Source organism: Pelophylax lessonae (genome assembly GCF_965119305.1).
Source record: "Pelophylax lessonae genome assembly, chromosome: 10".
NCBI classification, from domain to species: domain Eukaryota; kingdom Metazoa; phylum Chordata; class Amphibia; order Anura; family Ranidae; genus Pelophylax; species Pelophylax lessonae.
The window spans coordinates 185,302,851-185,320,844 of NC_138777.1; the positions used below are offsets into that span (position 1 = coordinate 185,302,851).

General features: G+C 43.4%; 1 protein-coding gene and 1 long non-coding RNA gene across 2 annotated transcripts in view; one reads left to right on the plus strand and one right to left on the minus strand.

Moving 5' to 3' along the window:
• The window catches only part of LOC309565261, a 643,481-nt gene that overhangs the window by 257,372 nt on the left and 368,115 nt on the right, over window positions 1-17,994 (plus strand). The gene's annotated exons all lie outside the window — the stretch shown is intronic.
• The window catches only part of NUP93 (nucleoporin 93), a 72,433-nt gene continuing 71,567 nt past the window's right edge, over window positions 17,129-17,994 (minus strand). The window contains exons 21-22 of the mRNA XM_082270704.1: window positions 17,403-17,531; window positions 17,129-17,323 (exon numbers count right to left, since the gene is read on the minus strand). Of these exons, the coding sequence (XP_082126830.1) occupies window positions 17,213-17,323; window positions 17,403-17,531 (240 nt within the window). The 3' untranslated portion in view covers window positions 17,129-17,212. The remainder of the gene's footprint in view (window positions 17,324-17,402; window positions 17,532-17,994) is intronic.

The window sequence follows — 17,994 nt, forward strand, 5'->3', positions numbered from 1 at the left end:
CACGTTACAAAAATGTCAGTTAAACAATATAAGAAAACATTAATTCCTCACTTGTTAAACTCGGCAAAAAGTTTGATACCCCTAAAATGGCAAAAAGAAGACCCTCCCTCGTGTAAAGAATGGCTCAAGAAGGTGGAAAAAAACTATAAATTTAGAACTACTAAGGAGTTGGGGGGAAGAGGATCAAGGAAAATGGGAACAAATTTGGGAAGATTGGCAAGATTTTAAACAAACAGGGGATTATATAATGATTCAGGGAGAAGGTGAGATAAAGTAAAGGTGGGATGGGTGAGGGAAAATAGTATAACTTTAGTTTTGAGAAGGAAAATATATAGACGGGAAATATTGATAAACTTGATGCAACAAGTAATGTTTTCCTAAATGAAATGTATGTTATAAATTTCAAATGAGAAAAATATTTAATAAAGAAATAAAAAAAAAAATTCACAAATACCTGTTAACTAAAAATAGAGAAAAGCATATATTTATATACACAAAAAAACATTTACAGTGCCTTGCGAAAGTATTCGGCCCCCTTGAACTTTGCGACCTTTTGCCACATTTCAGGCTTCAAACATAAAGATATAAAACTGTATTTTTTTGTGAAGAATCAACAAGTGGGACACAATCATGAAGTGGAACGAAATTTATTGGATGTTTCAAACTTTGTTAACAAATAAAAAACGAAAAAATTGGGCGTGCAAAATTATTCAGCCCCTTTACTTTCAGTGCAGCAAACTCTCTCCAGAAGTTCAGTGAGGATCTCTGAATGATCCAATACTGACCTAAATGACTAATGATGATAAATAGAATCCACCTGTGTGTAATCAAGTCTCCGTATAAATGCACCTGCACTGTGATAGTCTCAGAGGTCCGTTTAAAGCACAGAGAGCATCATGAAGAACAAGGAACACACCAGGCAGGTCCGAGATACTGTTGTGGAGAAGTTTAAAGCCTGATTTGGATACAAAAGGATTTCCCAAGCTTTAAACATCCCAAGGAGCACTGTGCAAGCGATAATATTATAATGGAAGCAGTATCAGACCACTGCAAAACATAAAGCAAAATCTACAATGGAATGGTTCACAAATAAACATATCCAGGTGTTAGAATGGCCAAGTCAAAGTCCAGACCTGAATCCAATCGAGAATCTGTGGAAAGAACTGAAAACCGCTCCCCATCCAACCTCACTGAGCTCAAGCTGTTTTGCAAGGAGGAATGGGCAAAAATTTCAGTCTCTCGATGTGCAAAACTGATAGAGACATACACCAAGTGACTTACAGCTGTAATCGCAGCAAAGGGTGGCGCTACAAAGTATTAACTCAAGGGGGCTGAATAATTTTGTACGCCCAATTTTTCATTTTTTTTATTTGTTAAAAAAGTTTGAAATATCCAATAAATTTCGTTCTACAAATTATTGTGTCCCACTTGTTGTTGATTCTTCACAAAAAATTACAGTTTTATATCTTTATGTTTGAAGCCTGAAATGTGGCAAAAGGTCGCAAAGTTCAAGGGGGCCGAACACTTTCGCAAGGCACTGTACATAGATAAAAACACACATAGCATATCCCAACCAGTAGGGTTTTATCAAAAATAGGAAAACCACAAAAAAAAAAAAAAAAAAAAAAGAGAGAGAGGGGGGAGGTTTGAAACAGAGGGAAAACATATCTAAATAAATCGTAGACCCGAAAGAAAAAATAAACCCTTTTTTTTTTTTTTGTGTTTTTCCTGTGTTCAATCTTCCTATTGGGGCGCTATTTGTTCCTTTGGTGTACTGTATGCTTGTATATGGTGTATTGATCTTTGTAATAATAAAAATTACTATGTAGATATTTAATATACTTTGTAGTTTGCATTTATTTGGGAGTCATCATTTAAAGGCCCATTTCTTGCCCCTCTCTCCTGGTGGTGAGATTGGGGTTTATATTGGGGAATTTATATAGCTTTTTCTACATTTCTCAGGGCTGGTTTCTCCCAAATTCATTGGCTCCTTATGTCAAACTCTCTTTTACCTGTCTTTCAAGGCATTCGGAGACTCTGCTCGCAGAAGGAGGTCGTCCAAGTACCCCAGTACCGCAATCCCCTTCTGCCTTAGCAATGCTAACACCGGGGTCAAAACTTTTGTGAACACCCGAGGAGTTAAGGCAAGAACAAAAGGTAATGCCACGAATTGATAGTGCTCCTCACCCACGGCAAAGCGAAGAAACGCTGATGCCCGAAATATATTGGGGTATGAAGGTAACCGTCCTTGATATCAATAGAGGCCAGGAAATCCCCTTGATGAAGGGATGCCACTACTGTGCAAATGGACTCTATTCAAAGTTTCTGAACCCACAGGATGGACCTTGCCTTCCTTCCTGGGAACAGTAAATAGGTTTGAATAAAACCCCTGAAAGTGTTACGATTCTGGAACTGGTACAATGACCCCCTGAGAAAGCAGATCCTATACGGCCCCAGGAAGACCTTGTAGGTGATCTGGGGCCAATTGCAGGTTGGAAGGGAAGAACCTTGCCAGAGGACTGGAACTCGATCTTGTAACCGGACTGAATCAACTCGTGGATCCATTTGTTTTGATCAAGGTCCACGGATCCTGAAAAAAGTGAAGACATTCCCCCACCCCAGATACGGGTGAGGGCACCCCTTTAGGCAGAAGTGGGCTTGTCTGCGGTCCCAAAGGAACCTGCTCTCAACTTACCAGGCTAGGGCACCTTGGAACCCCCCTGCGGGGTTACAGGTGGATTTTGATCCCTTGCCCTTAGATCCTGAGGGAAGAAAGGACTGCTTATGGGTCGGGAAGAAAGGGCCAAGTTTGCGACGAGACCTCTAGTAAGAGCATTAATGATCTCTTCCATAGAAGCTCCAAACAAGTGGTCTCCTACAAAAGGGAGATCAGTCAATACTTTCTTGGAAGCCTGGTCCACAGACCAGTATTTCAGCCATATCATGCGGCGAAGAGTCACCGCTGTCACGGACACCCTGCAGGCTAAGGAGGCCAACTCCAGAGAGGTATCACAGATATAATGCAACCCCTGGACAAACTGGTCCACCAGTTCTGCCAGGTCAGGAGGGAACGGTTTCCCTTCCAAATCCTGGCGCAGCTTAGCCCACAAGGTCTGTGAAACCAAGGTTAAGGCAAAAGCCAGGCGCAGAATGGAACCGGCCAAGGTAAAAAGGTATCGGATCAGAGATTCAGCTCTCTTGTCAAAAGGGTCCTTAAAGGACGGAGAGTCCTCCACCAAGAGAAGGGTGGCTTTATTCAACCTGGAAACCTGCGAGTCCACCACAGGTGGTACTGTCAGTTTCTTTACCTGGGACTCTTCAAAAGTCCTTAAGCGCTTAGGGACCCAGAAAGAGCGTTTAGGGGAACCCCACTGACTTGCGACAATGTTGTCGAAATAGACGGGAAAGGGAAACATCTTTGCCGCTTTGGAGACTCTGCGGGTACCAAATTGCATCTTTGCAGCTGACGCAGCAGTAGCCGCGTCCTCCAATTTCAATTTCTTGCACTGATACAATGAGTGCATCCACTAGCACTTTTTCATGTGCGGCTGTAGTGGAAGAGGAATTATCCTCACTATCAGAGCGTGGATGCAGACCCAGTAGGGTGACTCGCCAAATCAACCTCAGACACTGAGGAGACAGAGGATGCAGGTAAAGTCGGAGGACGCTTTTTGCTCGGCCTATTTTGGAGGGCCAGATCTACTTTGGACACCAGTGACTGCAGGACCGCACCAATTACCGCTATAGCAGAAAGAGGGAGCTGTTTAGCACCCACAGGGACTCACCACACCCTCCTCAGATGCAGAGCCAGAAAGCCAGGCTGCATGCTGTGCGGCGATCAAAGAGAAAGAGGAAGTTTAGGAACTGCCACTAGAGGCCCCCCACTAATTCACTGCTCCATAAGCTTCAAAAACATGGCCGTCGTGTGATAGCAATAGGAAACTACAAGAAAATGGCCGCCAGACTACACAAGCATTGCCGCCGATTATACAGTAGTCATCCCCTGCAAAATAGCAGATACACTTCTACAGTAAGGGGGAATCCCGCTAGGGACCCCCAAGAGGACCATACCCTCAAAAACAGCGTTTTGCGCAGCCAGCGACATGCGCAAAACGCTGTTTTTGAGGGTATGGTCCTCTTGGGGGTCCCTAGCGGCCCCAGCACATGCTCGATACCCCCAAACAGAAACAGGCATAGCCGCCCTGGAGTGGGTGAATGGGGGGTGGTCGGCAGAGGGCCCCCGATAGTGAGGGCGAGCGACATGAGGGAAGGAATGGAACTCAGGGGTCCGACCAACCCAGGAAGGCCCCGACGTCCACCCCGAGAAACCACCAGAAGAGAGGCGGGACACTACTCAGCACACCGCTCCAGCCAGACCACTGCACCATCTTGGAATGGGGGTGCTGTGGCCCAGAGGCACGCTCGTGAGGCGTTTAACTCGCCGGCCAGCCCCCGTCCAGTGGGGCTGCGTCGCGGCCAACCTAGCATAGAGCTAAGGTCAGGTCATGCTCACTGGCCAGACTAGGAAGACCGTAAGGATCTAGGATATTCAGTCCATTGCTCAGTCCAGCAGTTGATTGTAGTTCTCACAGGAACCATACTGATTGTAGTTCTCACAGGAACAGAAAACAATAAAAGAAAAAATTCTGTTTAAAAAAGAAAAAATGCTAGGACCAGAGATCCCAGCAAGGAACTAGGTCCTTACTCCTGACTAGGCAGGAAAAAACTGAAGACCCATAGCAGGAAGTGGGAGTATACCCCCTGGGACTGCCTGCCTTATAGATATAGTCAAACTTTTTTCCCCCTAGTGTCCTACTCCTGTAGGTGGCAGCATAAACCCAAGGGTCAAGAGGATCTGGAGCTGTGTCCATCAATGAACGAAATAGAACAATATATATATTTTTTAAATTATCTTTTTTTCTTAAGAGTGCAAAAAATTAAAAACGCAGTAGTGATCAAATACCACTAAAAGAAAACTCAATATGTGGGAGAAATTACAAATTTTATTTGGGTACAGCGTTGCATGACTGCGCAATTGTCCGTTAAAGTAACGCAGAACCGTATTGCAAAAAATTGCCCGGTCATAAAGTGGGGTAAATCTTCCAGCGGGCAAGTGAGTAATAGCTAGTTTGAATCTATAATGCTGTGCGTTGCAGAAACAGCGAGACAAATTTATTATAATTGGGAGGCTTCATTCATAAATTCCTACTCTACTGCTTCTTAATTTTGCACGTTTGAGTTAAAATCGATCTAATTTCCAATGGTAAATCTGATGCAGACCTGTGGAGAACTGTTTTAGTTGGCTGTCCAGGATTGCAGGAGTCAATATACTGTACACAAAACCGGCTGCATAGAGTTTGCTGACAGGCAGCCTGATTTGTGACCAATTTTGTCATGCAATTGCTTTACATCTCCCTCTTAACTTGTAAACATTATAAAAAAAATTGTAGATTTTACAAACATTATAAACCATTTGTCAGTTAAATATAAGAAAATTCTATTTATATTCATTTGCGTTTCAGGTTTTAAACACTAAATACAATGTGGAAATATCCAAGGGGATTGAATACTTAAAGCAATGTATACAGACTTGTTTACTGAGATCACACATAGCGATAACACAACAAAATTATTACTTCCATTTAGTTGGTTAGTCAGTAAGGCCTCCAGGAATAGGTTTAGGTCTGTTTCATGTAACATGAGACCTGCCAAGTAAAGAAAAGCAGGCAGACACGGGTGATCTGGCACAAAATTGGATTTTTGACTTACCGTAAAATCCATTTCTTTGATGTTCAGTGATGGACACAACTCCTGGTATTTTTATCCATTGGGTTATAATGCCCCCTACAGGAGTAGGACATTAGGCAGAAAAAAATTCTGGCTACATTCATGGGCAGTCCCAGGGAGTATACTCCCTCTCTCTGCTATAGCCACCCATTTTTTTTTACAAGCAGTGTCAAGAGAATAACTCCACAGAGGGTGGGTGCTGTGTCCGTTAATAAAACACCAGAGAACTGGATTTTAGTCAAAAATCCCATTTTCTCTTTCATTCATTGACAGAGACCCCTCCTGGTATTCTTAACCATTGGGACATCCCAAACAGTATTAAACATGAGAGGTGGGAATCCGTAAAAAATTCCCAAGGCTAAAAATGAGCCAACCAGACAACAGGAGCTCAACCAAATAACTAGAGTCCACCTGAAAAAAACAATACACCCTCAAAGAAGATCCTCTTAACCACTTCCCCCCCCCGCCCTATTACAAAATGACGGTTCAGTTATCCTGACCCGACGTCATAGGACGGCGGGCAGGAAAAGCAGCTGGCGCGCGCTGCCGAGTGCGCGCACCGCGGCCATCGGGCATGTAACGTGTCCCTCAGACACAGCGCATACCCGATCAGGGTAAACAGCCAATAAAATTGACTGTTTACCATGTGATCGGCTGTGTCCAATCACAGCCGGTCACAATCAAAACACAGGGAAGCCGTTACTACTGATCTGAGCTCTTCTCCTCACACACCGATCGTGTGAGGAGAAGAGCAGAGATCAGTGAGTGAACCTGTCACCTAGTGTCACAGCCCATCTCTGTCACATCTGGATCTGTCAGAACATCTGGATCTGTCAGCACACCTGGATCTGTCAGCACATCCAACAGCCCGCCAGTACCCATCAGTACCGCCAGTATGTCTAAAAGGCTTTTTACAGCAGAGGAGGCATATGAAATGCTAACCATGTCGGATGATGAGAGCAGCGGGGAGCTTGCATCATCTGATACTGGTTCGGAATACGGCATCTGTGGTGACCACTGTCCAATACAAGGGGAGGAAGGATTTTCCCAGCCGAAGCACTGGAGAGCGAAGTCACCATATCAGGGACTCCTTCGTTCCCCAACTCAGCCGGATCTGATTGTCAAGATACTGCGGAGTCTTGTCCCATTTGGTCAGAATCTCCCTTTGCAGAGATCTTGTATGGAACTGTGCAAACGGAACCGCCTCTAAGGTAGACACCATTAGGTCCAGCACCCGCCTGCAAGTCTGGAGAGATGACCATTTGTTGGACAGAAGGAGGCGAATTGCAGCCTGCAAGCTGCACTCTGGCTAAGGCTGAGTCCAGAGTAAGGCCCAAATAGTCTAGCTGTGTGGACTGAACCAGAGCAGACTTCTGAAAATTCTGAATCCAGCCGAACTCCCACAGAGTCCATTTGTGATCTTCAGGTTTTCCACCAGAGCAGAGGGAGACTCTGCTCGCAGAAAAGATCGTCCAAGTAACCCAGTACCGAGATCCCCCCGTTGGCGTAGCAAAGCTAGCACCGGGGCCAACACTTTTGTGAAGACCCGAGGAGCGGAGGTGAGACCAAAGGATAACGCCACAAACTGATAATACTTCTCTCCCATAGTAAAGGGGAGAAAATGCTGGTGACTAGCAGATATTGGAATGAAGAGGTGTGATGGAATCCGGACACCACTGACTGGGTATCTCCGCCAGTAACCTGCTTCCTAAGCTCTGGAACATGGGATCCGTGATTCTGGGTATAGTTACCCCAAGAACTCGACAGTACAAGTTTTGGAGTGAAACCAGAATGAACTGTTTATTCAAACACAAAGCACATGGAGATGAACACTTCTGGGACAACCCCTCCCCCTTAGTCAATCCACTCAACATACCCATCCCATAATAACAATATAACAATGGAATGCAGGTATTCAACAACAACAAGCCCCCACCCCCACTAGCAAGAGTCTGATTAGTGCAGAGCTGGCCTGACTGGGGTTTTTGGTCACCCTGTGCCCCTTATAGAAACAGGGTGATTTACACATAAGAGGGACTGGGGATGCGGGACAAGGAGTCTCCCAACCTCCCTAAAGCAATTGGAGTTCCACAAGCCCCCCAACCAAAGTGACTCCCATCAAAAGAGGTAACTTGGCAAAGGGTCCTGGCAATCTTCCCATATCCTAGGCCATCTTTATGTAGAGCAACAATTCTTTTTTCAGATCCTCAGAGAGTTCTTTGCCATGAGGTGCCATGTTGAACTTCCAGTGACCAGTATGAGAGTGAGAGTGATAAAACCAAATTTACACACCTGAGACACTAACGAGTCACATGACACCCGGGAGGGAAAATTACTAATTGGGCCCAATTTGGACATTTTTATTTAGGGGTGTACTCATTTTTTTTGCCAGCGGTTTAGACATTAATGGCTGAGTGTTGAGTTATTTTGAGGGGGACAGCAAATTTACACTGTTATACAAGGTGTACACTCACTACATTGTAGCAAAGTGTAATTTCTTCAGTGTTGTCACATGAAAAAATATAATAAAATATTTACAAAAACGTGAGGGGTATACTCACTTTTGTGAGATACTGTGTGTGTGAATATGTATTATATTATATATATATATATATATATATATATATATATATATATATACACACACACATTATACAGTCAGGTCCATAAATATTGGGACAGCGACACAATTCTAATCTTTTTGGCTCTATACACCACCACATTGGATTTGAAATGAAACATGTGCTTTAACTGCAGACTTTCAGCTTTAATTTGAGGGTATTTACATGCAAATCAGGTGAACTGTGTAGGAGTTACAACAGTTTGTATATGTGCCTCCCACTTTTTAAGGGACCAAAAGTAATGGGACAGATTAACAATCATAAATCAAAATCATCCCCGGTGATGCTCTGCCAGGCCTCTACTGCGACTGACTTCAGTTCCTGCTTGTTCTTGGGGCATTTTTCCTTCAGTTTTGTCTTCAGCAAGTGAAATGCATGCTCATTCGGATTCAGGTCCGGTGATTGACTTGGCCATTGCATAACATTCCACTTCTTTCCCTTAAAAAACTCTTTGGTTGCTTTCGCAGTATGCTTCGGGTCATTGTCCATCTGCACTGTGAATCGCCGTCCAATGAGTTCTGAAGCATTTGGCTGAATATGAGCAGATAATATTGCCCGAAACACTTCAGAATTAATCCTGCTGCCTTTGTCAGCAGTCACATCATCAATAAATACAAGCGAACCAGTTCCATTAACAGCCATACATGCCCACGCCATGACACTACCACCACCATGCTTCACTGATGAGGTGGTATGCTTTGGATCATGAGCAGTTCCTTTCCTTCTCCATACTCTTCTCTTCCCATCACTCTGGTACAAGTTGATCTTGGTCTCATCTGTCCATAGGATATTGTTCCAGACCTGTGAAGGCTTTTTTAGATGATGTTTGGCAAACTCTAATCTGGCCTTTCTGTTTTTGAGGCTCACCAATGGTTTACATCTTGTGGTGAGCCCTCTGTATTCACTCTGGTGAAGTCTTCTCTTGATTGTTGACTTTGATACACATACACCTACCTCCCGGAGAGTATTCTTGATCTGGCCAACTGTTGTGAAGGGTGTTTTCTTCATCAGGGAAAGAATTTTTTGGTCATCCACCACAGTTGTTTTCCATGGTCTTCCGGGTCTTTTGGTGTTGCCGAGTCCTAATACGTTATCTCACTGCAGCTCCATATGGAGGAACTAGAAGACCGGAGCCGTCGCAATAATTTGCGGCTTTTGGGTCTTTCTGAAACTAAAGGCCAAGAATCACAGCATTCTGATGTATTATCTATTTGCCAACGCCTGGCAGCCCCTATCCCACCGCAGGAGATTAATTTTGATAGAGTGCACAGTGCCCTGGGGCCTCGCCCAACGGACCCCCCAGAGACCCCGGGACATAGTCTGCCATCTACATCGGTTCACCCATAAGGAGGCCATAATACGTAAGGAGGGGGACATTGACTTTGAGGGGGCCACCCTCCGAATTTCGCCTGACCTGTCGAGAGCCACGCTCTCTGCGCCCATTATTGACTAAAATTAGACAGCTAGGGTATACATAGCGCTGTGGTTTCCCCATCTCATTGACGGTGAGGAAAGGTCAATCTTTTTTGTTACTTCACCCTGATGACCTTCCTAATATTTTTGCCTTTCTAGAGATTGAAGCGATAGAAATACCAAACTGGCTGCAGCATCTACATGGCTCAACAAGAACAGCAGCAATGCCACCTGGAGGTGTAGGAAGCAGAAGACCCCCTCCATATATAACGAGAGAACATGGGACTCATTACCATATGTAATGCTGTAATGATGAAATGCTGCAGGGGTGCAATGATATAGTATAGTGTAATGTAATGCTGTGTTACATTGTAGTGTTTGCTGATATACTGTACTGTATATACAGTGCCTTGCGAAAGTATTCAGCCCCCTTGAACTTTGTGACCTTTTGCCACATTTCAGGCTTCAAACATAAAGATATAAAACTGTAATTTTTTGTGAAGAATCAACAAGAAGTGGAACGAAATTTATTGGATATTTCAAACTTTTTTAACAAATAAAAAACTGAAAAATTGGGCGTGCAAAATTATTCAGCCCCTTTACTTTCAGTGCAGCAAACTCACTCCAGAAGTTCAGTGAGGATCTCTGAATGATCCAATGTTGACCTAAATGACTAATGATGATAAATAGAATCCACCTGTATGTATTCAAGTCTCCATATAAATGCCCCTGCACTGTGATAGTCTCAGATGTCCGTTTAAAGCGCAGAGAGCATCATGAAGAACAAGGAACACACCAGGCAGGTCCGAGATACTGTTGTGGAGAAGTTTAAAGCCGGATTTGGATACAAGAAGATTTCCCAAGCTTTAAACATCCCAAGGAGCACTGTGCAAGTGATAATATTGAAATGGAAGGAGTATCAGACCACTGCAAATCTTCGAAGACCTGGCCGTCCCTCTAAACTTTCAGCTCATACAAGGAGAAGACTGATCAGAGATGCAGCCAAAACGTTATGTTTGATGTAAAAGCAACACAGCTCATCACCCTGAACACACCATCCCCACTGTCAAATATGGTGGTGGCAGCATCATGGTTTGGGCCTGCTTTTCTTCAGCAGGGACAGGGAAGATGGTTAAAATTGATGGGAAGATGGATGGAGCCAAATACAGGACCATTCTGGAAGAAAACCTGATGGAGTCTGCAAAAGACCTGAGACTGGGATGGAGATTGGTCTTCCAACAAGACAATGATCCAAAACATAAAGCAAAATCTACAATGGAATGGTTCACAAATAAACATATCAAGGTGTTAGAATGGCCAAGTCAAAGTCCAGACCTGAATCCAATCGAGAATCTGTGGAAAGAACTGAAAACTGCTGTTCACAAACGCTCTCCATCCAACCTCACTGAGCTCGAGCTGTTTTGCAAGGAGGAATGGGCAAAAATGTCAGTCTCTCGATGTGCAAAACTGATAGAGACATACCCCAAGTGACTTACAGCTGTAATCGCAGCAAAAGGTGGCGCTACAAAGTATTAAATTAAGGGGGCTGAATAATTTTGCACGCCCAATTTTTCAGTTTTTTATTTGTTAAAAAGTTTGAAATATCCAATAAATTTCATTCCACTTCATGATTGTGTCCCACTTGTTGTTGAGTCTTCACAAAAAAATTACAGTTTTATATCTTTATGTTTGAAGCCTGAAATGTGGCAAAAGGTCGCAAAGTTCAAGGGGGCTGAATACTTTCGCAAGGCACCGTAGATGTACAACTGCTGCTGCTACAGAATATATTTTATGGGTTCCTCTCCCTCCCCCCCCCTTTTTTTCAGCAGACCTTAGTCGGGAAGGTCCAGTCTTTAGATAAAGAGAGGAATACTTTTGCAGGCTCCATTCCCTCATAAAGGAAACTTGTTCCCCTCTTTTTGTTCCTTACTCACCTTGATCTTATTGTCTGGACCAGAACATATACTGGCAGGTAGATATGGACAATCTGGAGTCTTCTGGGAGTCCTTTAGGGTTCCGGGAGGCAAACCCCTATGAGGTCGCCCCACAGACGCCGGGGCTCCATTAGGGGCATCTTCCCCCTCCCTTTTTATTTTATTTTACTGTTCCCCAGGGAGTATAGACGTATATATAGACATATATTTAATATTTATACAGACTGATACTAATTTTTATGAATTGATGTCTATTGGACCTTTTAGGGCAGTGATGGCGAACCTTGGCACCCCAGATGTTTTGGAACTACATTTCCCATGATGCTCATGTACTCTGCAGTGTAGGTGAGCATCATGGGAAATGTAGTTCAAAAACATCTGGGGTGCCAAGGTTCACCATCACTGTTATAGGGTAACTGCCAATAAAAGTAGGGTTGTAGGTGGTGTAAAAGATCCCATAAGGTATGTGTAAGCCTAACCTGTGTGTCACAAGGGCTACAACATGAAAGGACTTTAATTTTGACCAGGGGAGTAGGGTGAGTCCCAGCCAGGACTTGGTTATGGGGCCCATAGAATGTACCGTCCGCCCAATATATCTATGCCCCTCTCCCCTGTATTCCCCCCCCCCCCCCCCCACGCCACATCTCCCCCCCTAATTTTTTGGGGAAGGGGGATTTGTGTAGGGGGAACATACTCCCACCTAACCATAACTTCTCCCCTGGGAGGGTTTTCTTTGGACAACAGAATTCTGAGTATAATCGAGATAGACAATTGTTTTATGAGTCAGATATATGGCAGAGGGGCTCTGATATTGAGCCTTGCTCTGAACCCATTTCCTTCCATCTCCCCCCATATAAGCTCAACCTCTTTCTGGCTACTCCGGATTTGAGTGCCCATCCTAGTAGGTTCTTCTTGATTTTATTTCCCCCTTTCCCTTTTGGTTTGATTATTAGTTGTGATGGAGGCAATTTAAATCTAGAGGGGTATCTATTCTTATCTCTAACGAGATTTCTTGGACACTATTAGATAAATGTATCGATCCAAAAATGTCTTCTGTTTCTTAAAGGCCGCATAGGAATTGTGCCAGTAACTTTCGCCACTATATATGCTCCAAATACCCATCAAGACACTTTCCTATGTAAAACACTGACTAAGCTTATGAAGTTTATGGAAGGCAGACTAATTCTCGGTGGGGACTGTAATATTCCTCTTGACCCTCATCTGTATACCTCTTTGGGCACGTCCTCAGTTCCCCTCGGCGTCAAAACGCATCCTACGAACCCTGCATGACCATCAGTTGGTGGATGCATGGGGGGTATACCATGTAGATGAACGGATTATACATATTTCTCACCAACTATATTCCCGCTTTGATTTTTTTTTTTTTATTTCCGCACTGATCTCTGTCCTCGATACTTTCCATTTCAATCGGCCATATAACCTGGTCGGATTATGCACCAATCACTCTATTTGCCCTAGGTGGTATGGCCGGTGACCCTGAGTGGCACTGGCGATTAAATGAGAGCCTCCTCCAAACCCCAGAGATCCTTCAAGAGGTCTCAGCAGAACTTACATCTTACTTTCTGATTAACTATACCCCGGACTGTAACCCTGGGACTGTTTGGGAGGCCCATAAGGCAGTAATTCGGGGGATTCTGATCAAGTATGGCTCCCGCCTAAAGAAGGAAAGGGAAGCACAATTACAGAAATTACTATCCTCTATAGCCGCTTTGGAATTACAACATAAAAGAACACTCTCCCCCTCTCGTGGGATTGAGCTTGTTCATCGTCGCCGACCTTCTTCGTTTTAAGGCAAAAGGCAGCTCTGCAAGCCTGTCAGAAACTGTGTTCTGAGGCAGGAGACAAGTGTGGCAAGCTCTTGGCCCGATCCCTCCGAGATTTAAGGACGACGTCCTATGTTCAAAATATTCTCAATGCTTCAGGGGACAAGCTGAATCTTTCTGAATATTTTACTCCTCCCTGTACAATCTCCCCCCCTCTGGTGCCCCAAATGCACAAGTTGAGGAATACCTTACATCGGTCCAACTCCCTCGCCTTTCCGTACAAGATAGACAGACCTTAGATGAACCCATATCTTTAGTGTAACTACAATCAGCAATTGCAAATACTAAACTTGGCAGGGCACCTGGCCAAGACGGGTATACCATTCAGTATTACAAAATCTTTAATTCCCAACTTTATCCCTTCATGCTTAAACTGTTTAAAGAATTAGGCCATACAGCCACCTTACATCCTTCTACTCTCTATGCGCACACCTCGGTGATCACTAAAGAGGGTAAAGATCCCTCTTTATGCGGAAGTTACCGCCCCATCTCCCTCCTTTAATACAGATTTGAAACTGTTTACCAAGATTTTAGCAATAAGACTACAGATGCTCTTGCCCCGCCTAGTCCACCAAGACCAGGTTGGGTTTATCCCTACTAGAGAGGCGAGGGATAACACCATCAAGGTTATTAATTTGATTCATAGGGTGCAAGAGGCAAAAATCCCTGGGTTCTTTTTAAGTACAGACGCCGAGAAGGCTTTTGATAGAGTAAGTTGGCCTTATATGTTTACAGTCCTGCGGGGTGTTGGCATTGGGGGAACGGATGATACAATGGATCTCTAATGTTTACTCATCACCACGTGTTTCGGTGAAGGTGAATGGTAAGCTGTCCGAGCCGTTCATCTCCAACAGTACCCACCTTTCCCCCGTTATTCGCCCTATCTTTAGAACCGTTTTTGAGTAAAATCCGTGCCAATTTGGATATTAAGGGCATTCCGATTGGTGAATCGCAATATAAGGTTTCGGCTTATGCCGATGACCTACTTTTCTCAATAATGGACCCCGTTACCTCCCTCCCCAATCTGTTGGCAGAATTTGACCGTTATGGGGTGATCTCAAACTTAAAAATAAATTTCACCAAATCAGAAGCAATGAGTGTGATGTTGCCTACATGGCTATACATTTTCAACCTACTTTTCAATTTAAATGGACTAGGAGTGCATTGAAATATCTGGGTACCTATATCCCTGCGGACCCGACCATACTGTTTTCTCTTAATCTCCCTCCATTATTGAGTGCAGTTCGAACCCTTCTCACTAAGTAGCAACCTGGGCTTCATTCCTGGTTTGGCCGCTGCAATATCACAACCATTTGGGAAAAATACTCATTTTAATATCTCTTCCAGACTTTACCTATTTCTGTCCCGACACATTTTTTTCAACAGGTGACCGCAGACTTCACCAGATTTATCTGGGCAAATAAGTGCCCAAGACTTCATGGACACTTGTTGCAACTTCCGAAAATTTATTGGGGGGGGTTGCGGTCCTCAATGTAGTTAAATACTTTCGGGCAGTCCATCTAGGGAGATTAATAGATTGGTGCAAACCTAAAGAACTCAAACTCTGGCCATCTATTGAACAGAATTTCTGTCCTATTGGTGTTACTCTACTATTCCAAGTACTCTCAAGTTACATCCTACCATTGGTCCTACACTAAAGTTCTGTGCCTTGACGTTTCGCACCTCTACCATATCCCCCCCCCTCCCCCCGGCTCACCATTATTCCCGATTTTGGGCAATTTTGCTTTCCCTCCTGGTTGTGAACTAGGAAATTTTCAGGATCTTTTAAATAGGGGCTATTGGCGGGCCGCGCACTTTATAGTGGGTAACTCTTGGCCCTCGATCACAAGCCTGACTAGACCAGAGGCAGAATTTCAACTAAAGTTCTGGCAAGCTCTCCAACGTGCACACTTTCTTTGATCGCTCCATACTCTGGAGAACTATAGCAGTCAATCCACGCGGTTTGAATCTTTTTGTATTGGAGACGTGCCTTTGCCTCATGCCCTTTCAAAACTATATTCATTACTTGTGTCTCCCCCGGAGGACTTCAAGGTGCCGGGTCTGGTGAAATGGGAAAGGGTGTTGCGCAGGTTTTTTTTTTTTTGTAAACACTCGATGGAACATAGTCTACCTCTCTTTAAAATCCTCTATTTGTACACAAACACAAGAAATTAATTATAAACTTCTATCTCCTTGGTATTATACACCGTCTGTGCTACATCGGTTTTTTCCTAATACGTAGGGGGAACCGGGGACCTTGCTTCATATATTTTAGAGCTGTCCCAGATTGAAACAGTTTTGGATTGAAGTGAGGGCCATAGCCCAACGGTTTTCTGACTTCCCCATACCTAAGGACCCTGCCTTCTTTTTACTTCATTGTACACAAATACCGCCTAAGAAATATAGAAAATCAATCTCATGTAATCTGTTAAATTCTGCGAAATCGTGCATTTCTCAGTGTTGGAAAAGTCCAAATCCACCTACTGTTTTATGGCTTAGGAAAGTTGGATCGATAAACATTCTGGAAGATCTGGTATTAACGGCTCAAAATCGGCAAGACATATATATGAGAACTTGGGCGCTTTGGGATAGGTTCAACTATTCTGATGAAGGTAAAGCCTTACTAGGCGAGGCATCATTATGATGGCAGATCAAACTTCTCAGCGGTGGCAACCATCACAACTTTCTTTTCCTTTTTTTCTTCTTTCCTTTAATTCAGTTTATTTTTCCTTATATTGTTCCCTTTCTGGGACTGACTGTAGTTTTTTTCTTCCATCTCAGTGGGTGGGAGTTGGAATTATCGTTTTAAGATGTGTGTGATGATTTATATTATCTGTATCGATGAATATTTTTTTTCTTTTTGGATATTGTAAATTATTCACATTTATGTATTTTTTTTTTAACATACATATCAGCTGCATGGTGATTGTTAACCACAGCTCTATTACCTGTATGACTTTTTCCTTTAATAAATAAAGAATTTGAAGAGAAAAAAAAAAAAAAAGAAAAGAAAACAAGGCAGAAAAAAGTTTGACTACGCCTATAGGGCAGTCCCAGGGGGTATACTCCCACTTCCTGCTATAGCTTGTCGGTTTTATGTTCTTCTGACACTGCTTGTAACAAAACTGACGAGCTAAAGCGGGTAGTGGGAGTATACCCCCTGGGACTGCCTATAGGCATAGTGAAACCTTTTTCCGCCTAGTGTCCTACTCATGTAGGGGGCAGCATAAACCCAAGAGTCAAGTAGATATGGAGCTGTGCCCATCAGTGAACGAAAGAGAAACTCAATTATGAAGTAATTTCAAACATCTGTAAAGTTTCTGTAGGCAATAAAATGTACTGGAAAACCTTCTTACTAACATTCGTATGAAAAACTACCAGTCGATGGGCAGCTTTGCTCGTTTCTTTACAGTTTGCAGCCAAGAAGTGTGTCTGCTAGACTAATTTTTCCAAACAAATGTAAGGTAATCATTCAGCACACAACTCACAGAATATAAACCAAACTAATAAAATAAACAGAAGAGATTGAAAAAAGAAAAGAAAAATGTATTTATGATATAACAACAGCACGAAACAATATGTTTCTTAGATGTTTATGAAAATCTTCCCTGCTTCAGTTCATCAAAACCTCCATCTGTACAAGTCGAGCATTTGTATCTCCAGACATTCTGTATGGAATCATTCCGGCAAAGGTGATAAGAGCACGTGCTTGACTGCGCAAGGCCTGTTAGAGACAACACCACCCATTAGAAGGGTAAATTCAAAGAAGTAAATGTTTGCTATAAAGACAAATTCTCACTTACCGAGTCATTATCTTCTAAAACTCGCTGTTGTCTGCCAACAGTGGAGGGTCCGCTGCCCTTTAGCCTCTTGTACTGAGTGTATAATATGTTCATTGTTGCAAGGAGAACTTCAGATAAGTTTTGTCTGACCTGTGCAAAAAAACAGAACACACAACCTATATACAGAGTACAGAGCAGACACACGACATACAGTAATTCAAATGGCCATTAGTTCCCACCTACTGTAATACATGTGTACTTGTCTTTCACCTAACCGCTTCAGCATTTAAGACATGTCTCGTATGTCCACAGTTTGAAGACACTGTGGCCTCTTTCACATAATGTGCAGACACGTGTTTTTCTGCACGCGTTCTGCCCTGTTCACACCACAACACTGGTATACAGATTTTTATGCGCAGGAATATATGTCGTGTATATAAATATCACTGAAATGCGCATGAAAACTGATGTCAGTTTTTCTGCACATATGGTGTGAATGAGGCCTAAAGCATGCTCCAGCCTGCAGTTTTAGGAGGTGTCAAAATCCAGGCCAGCAAGCCAGGTGCAGAGCTGATCAAAACATTGTCTACGCTTGATCTGGTGGAGTAGAGGG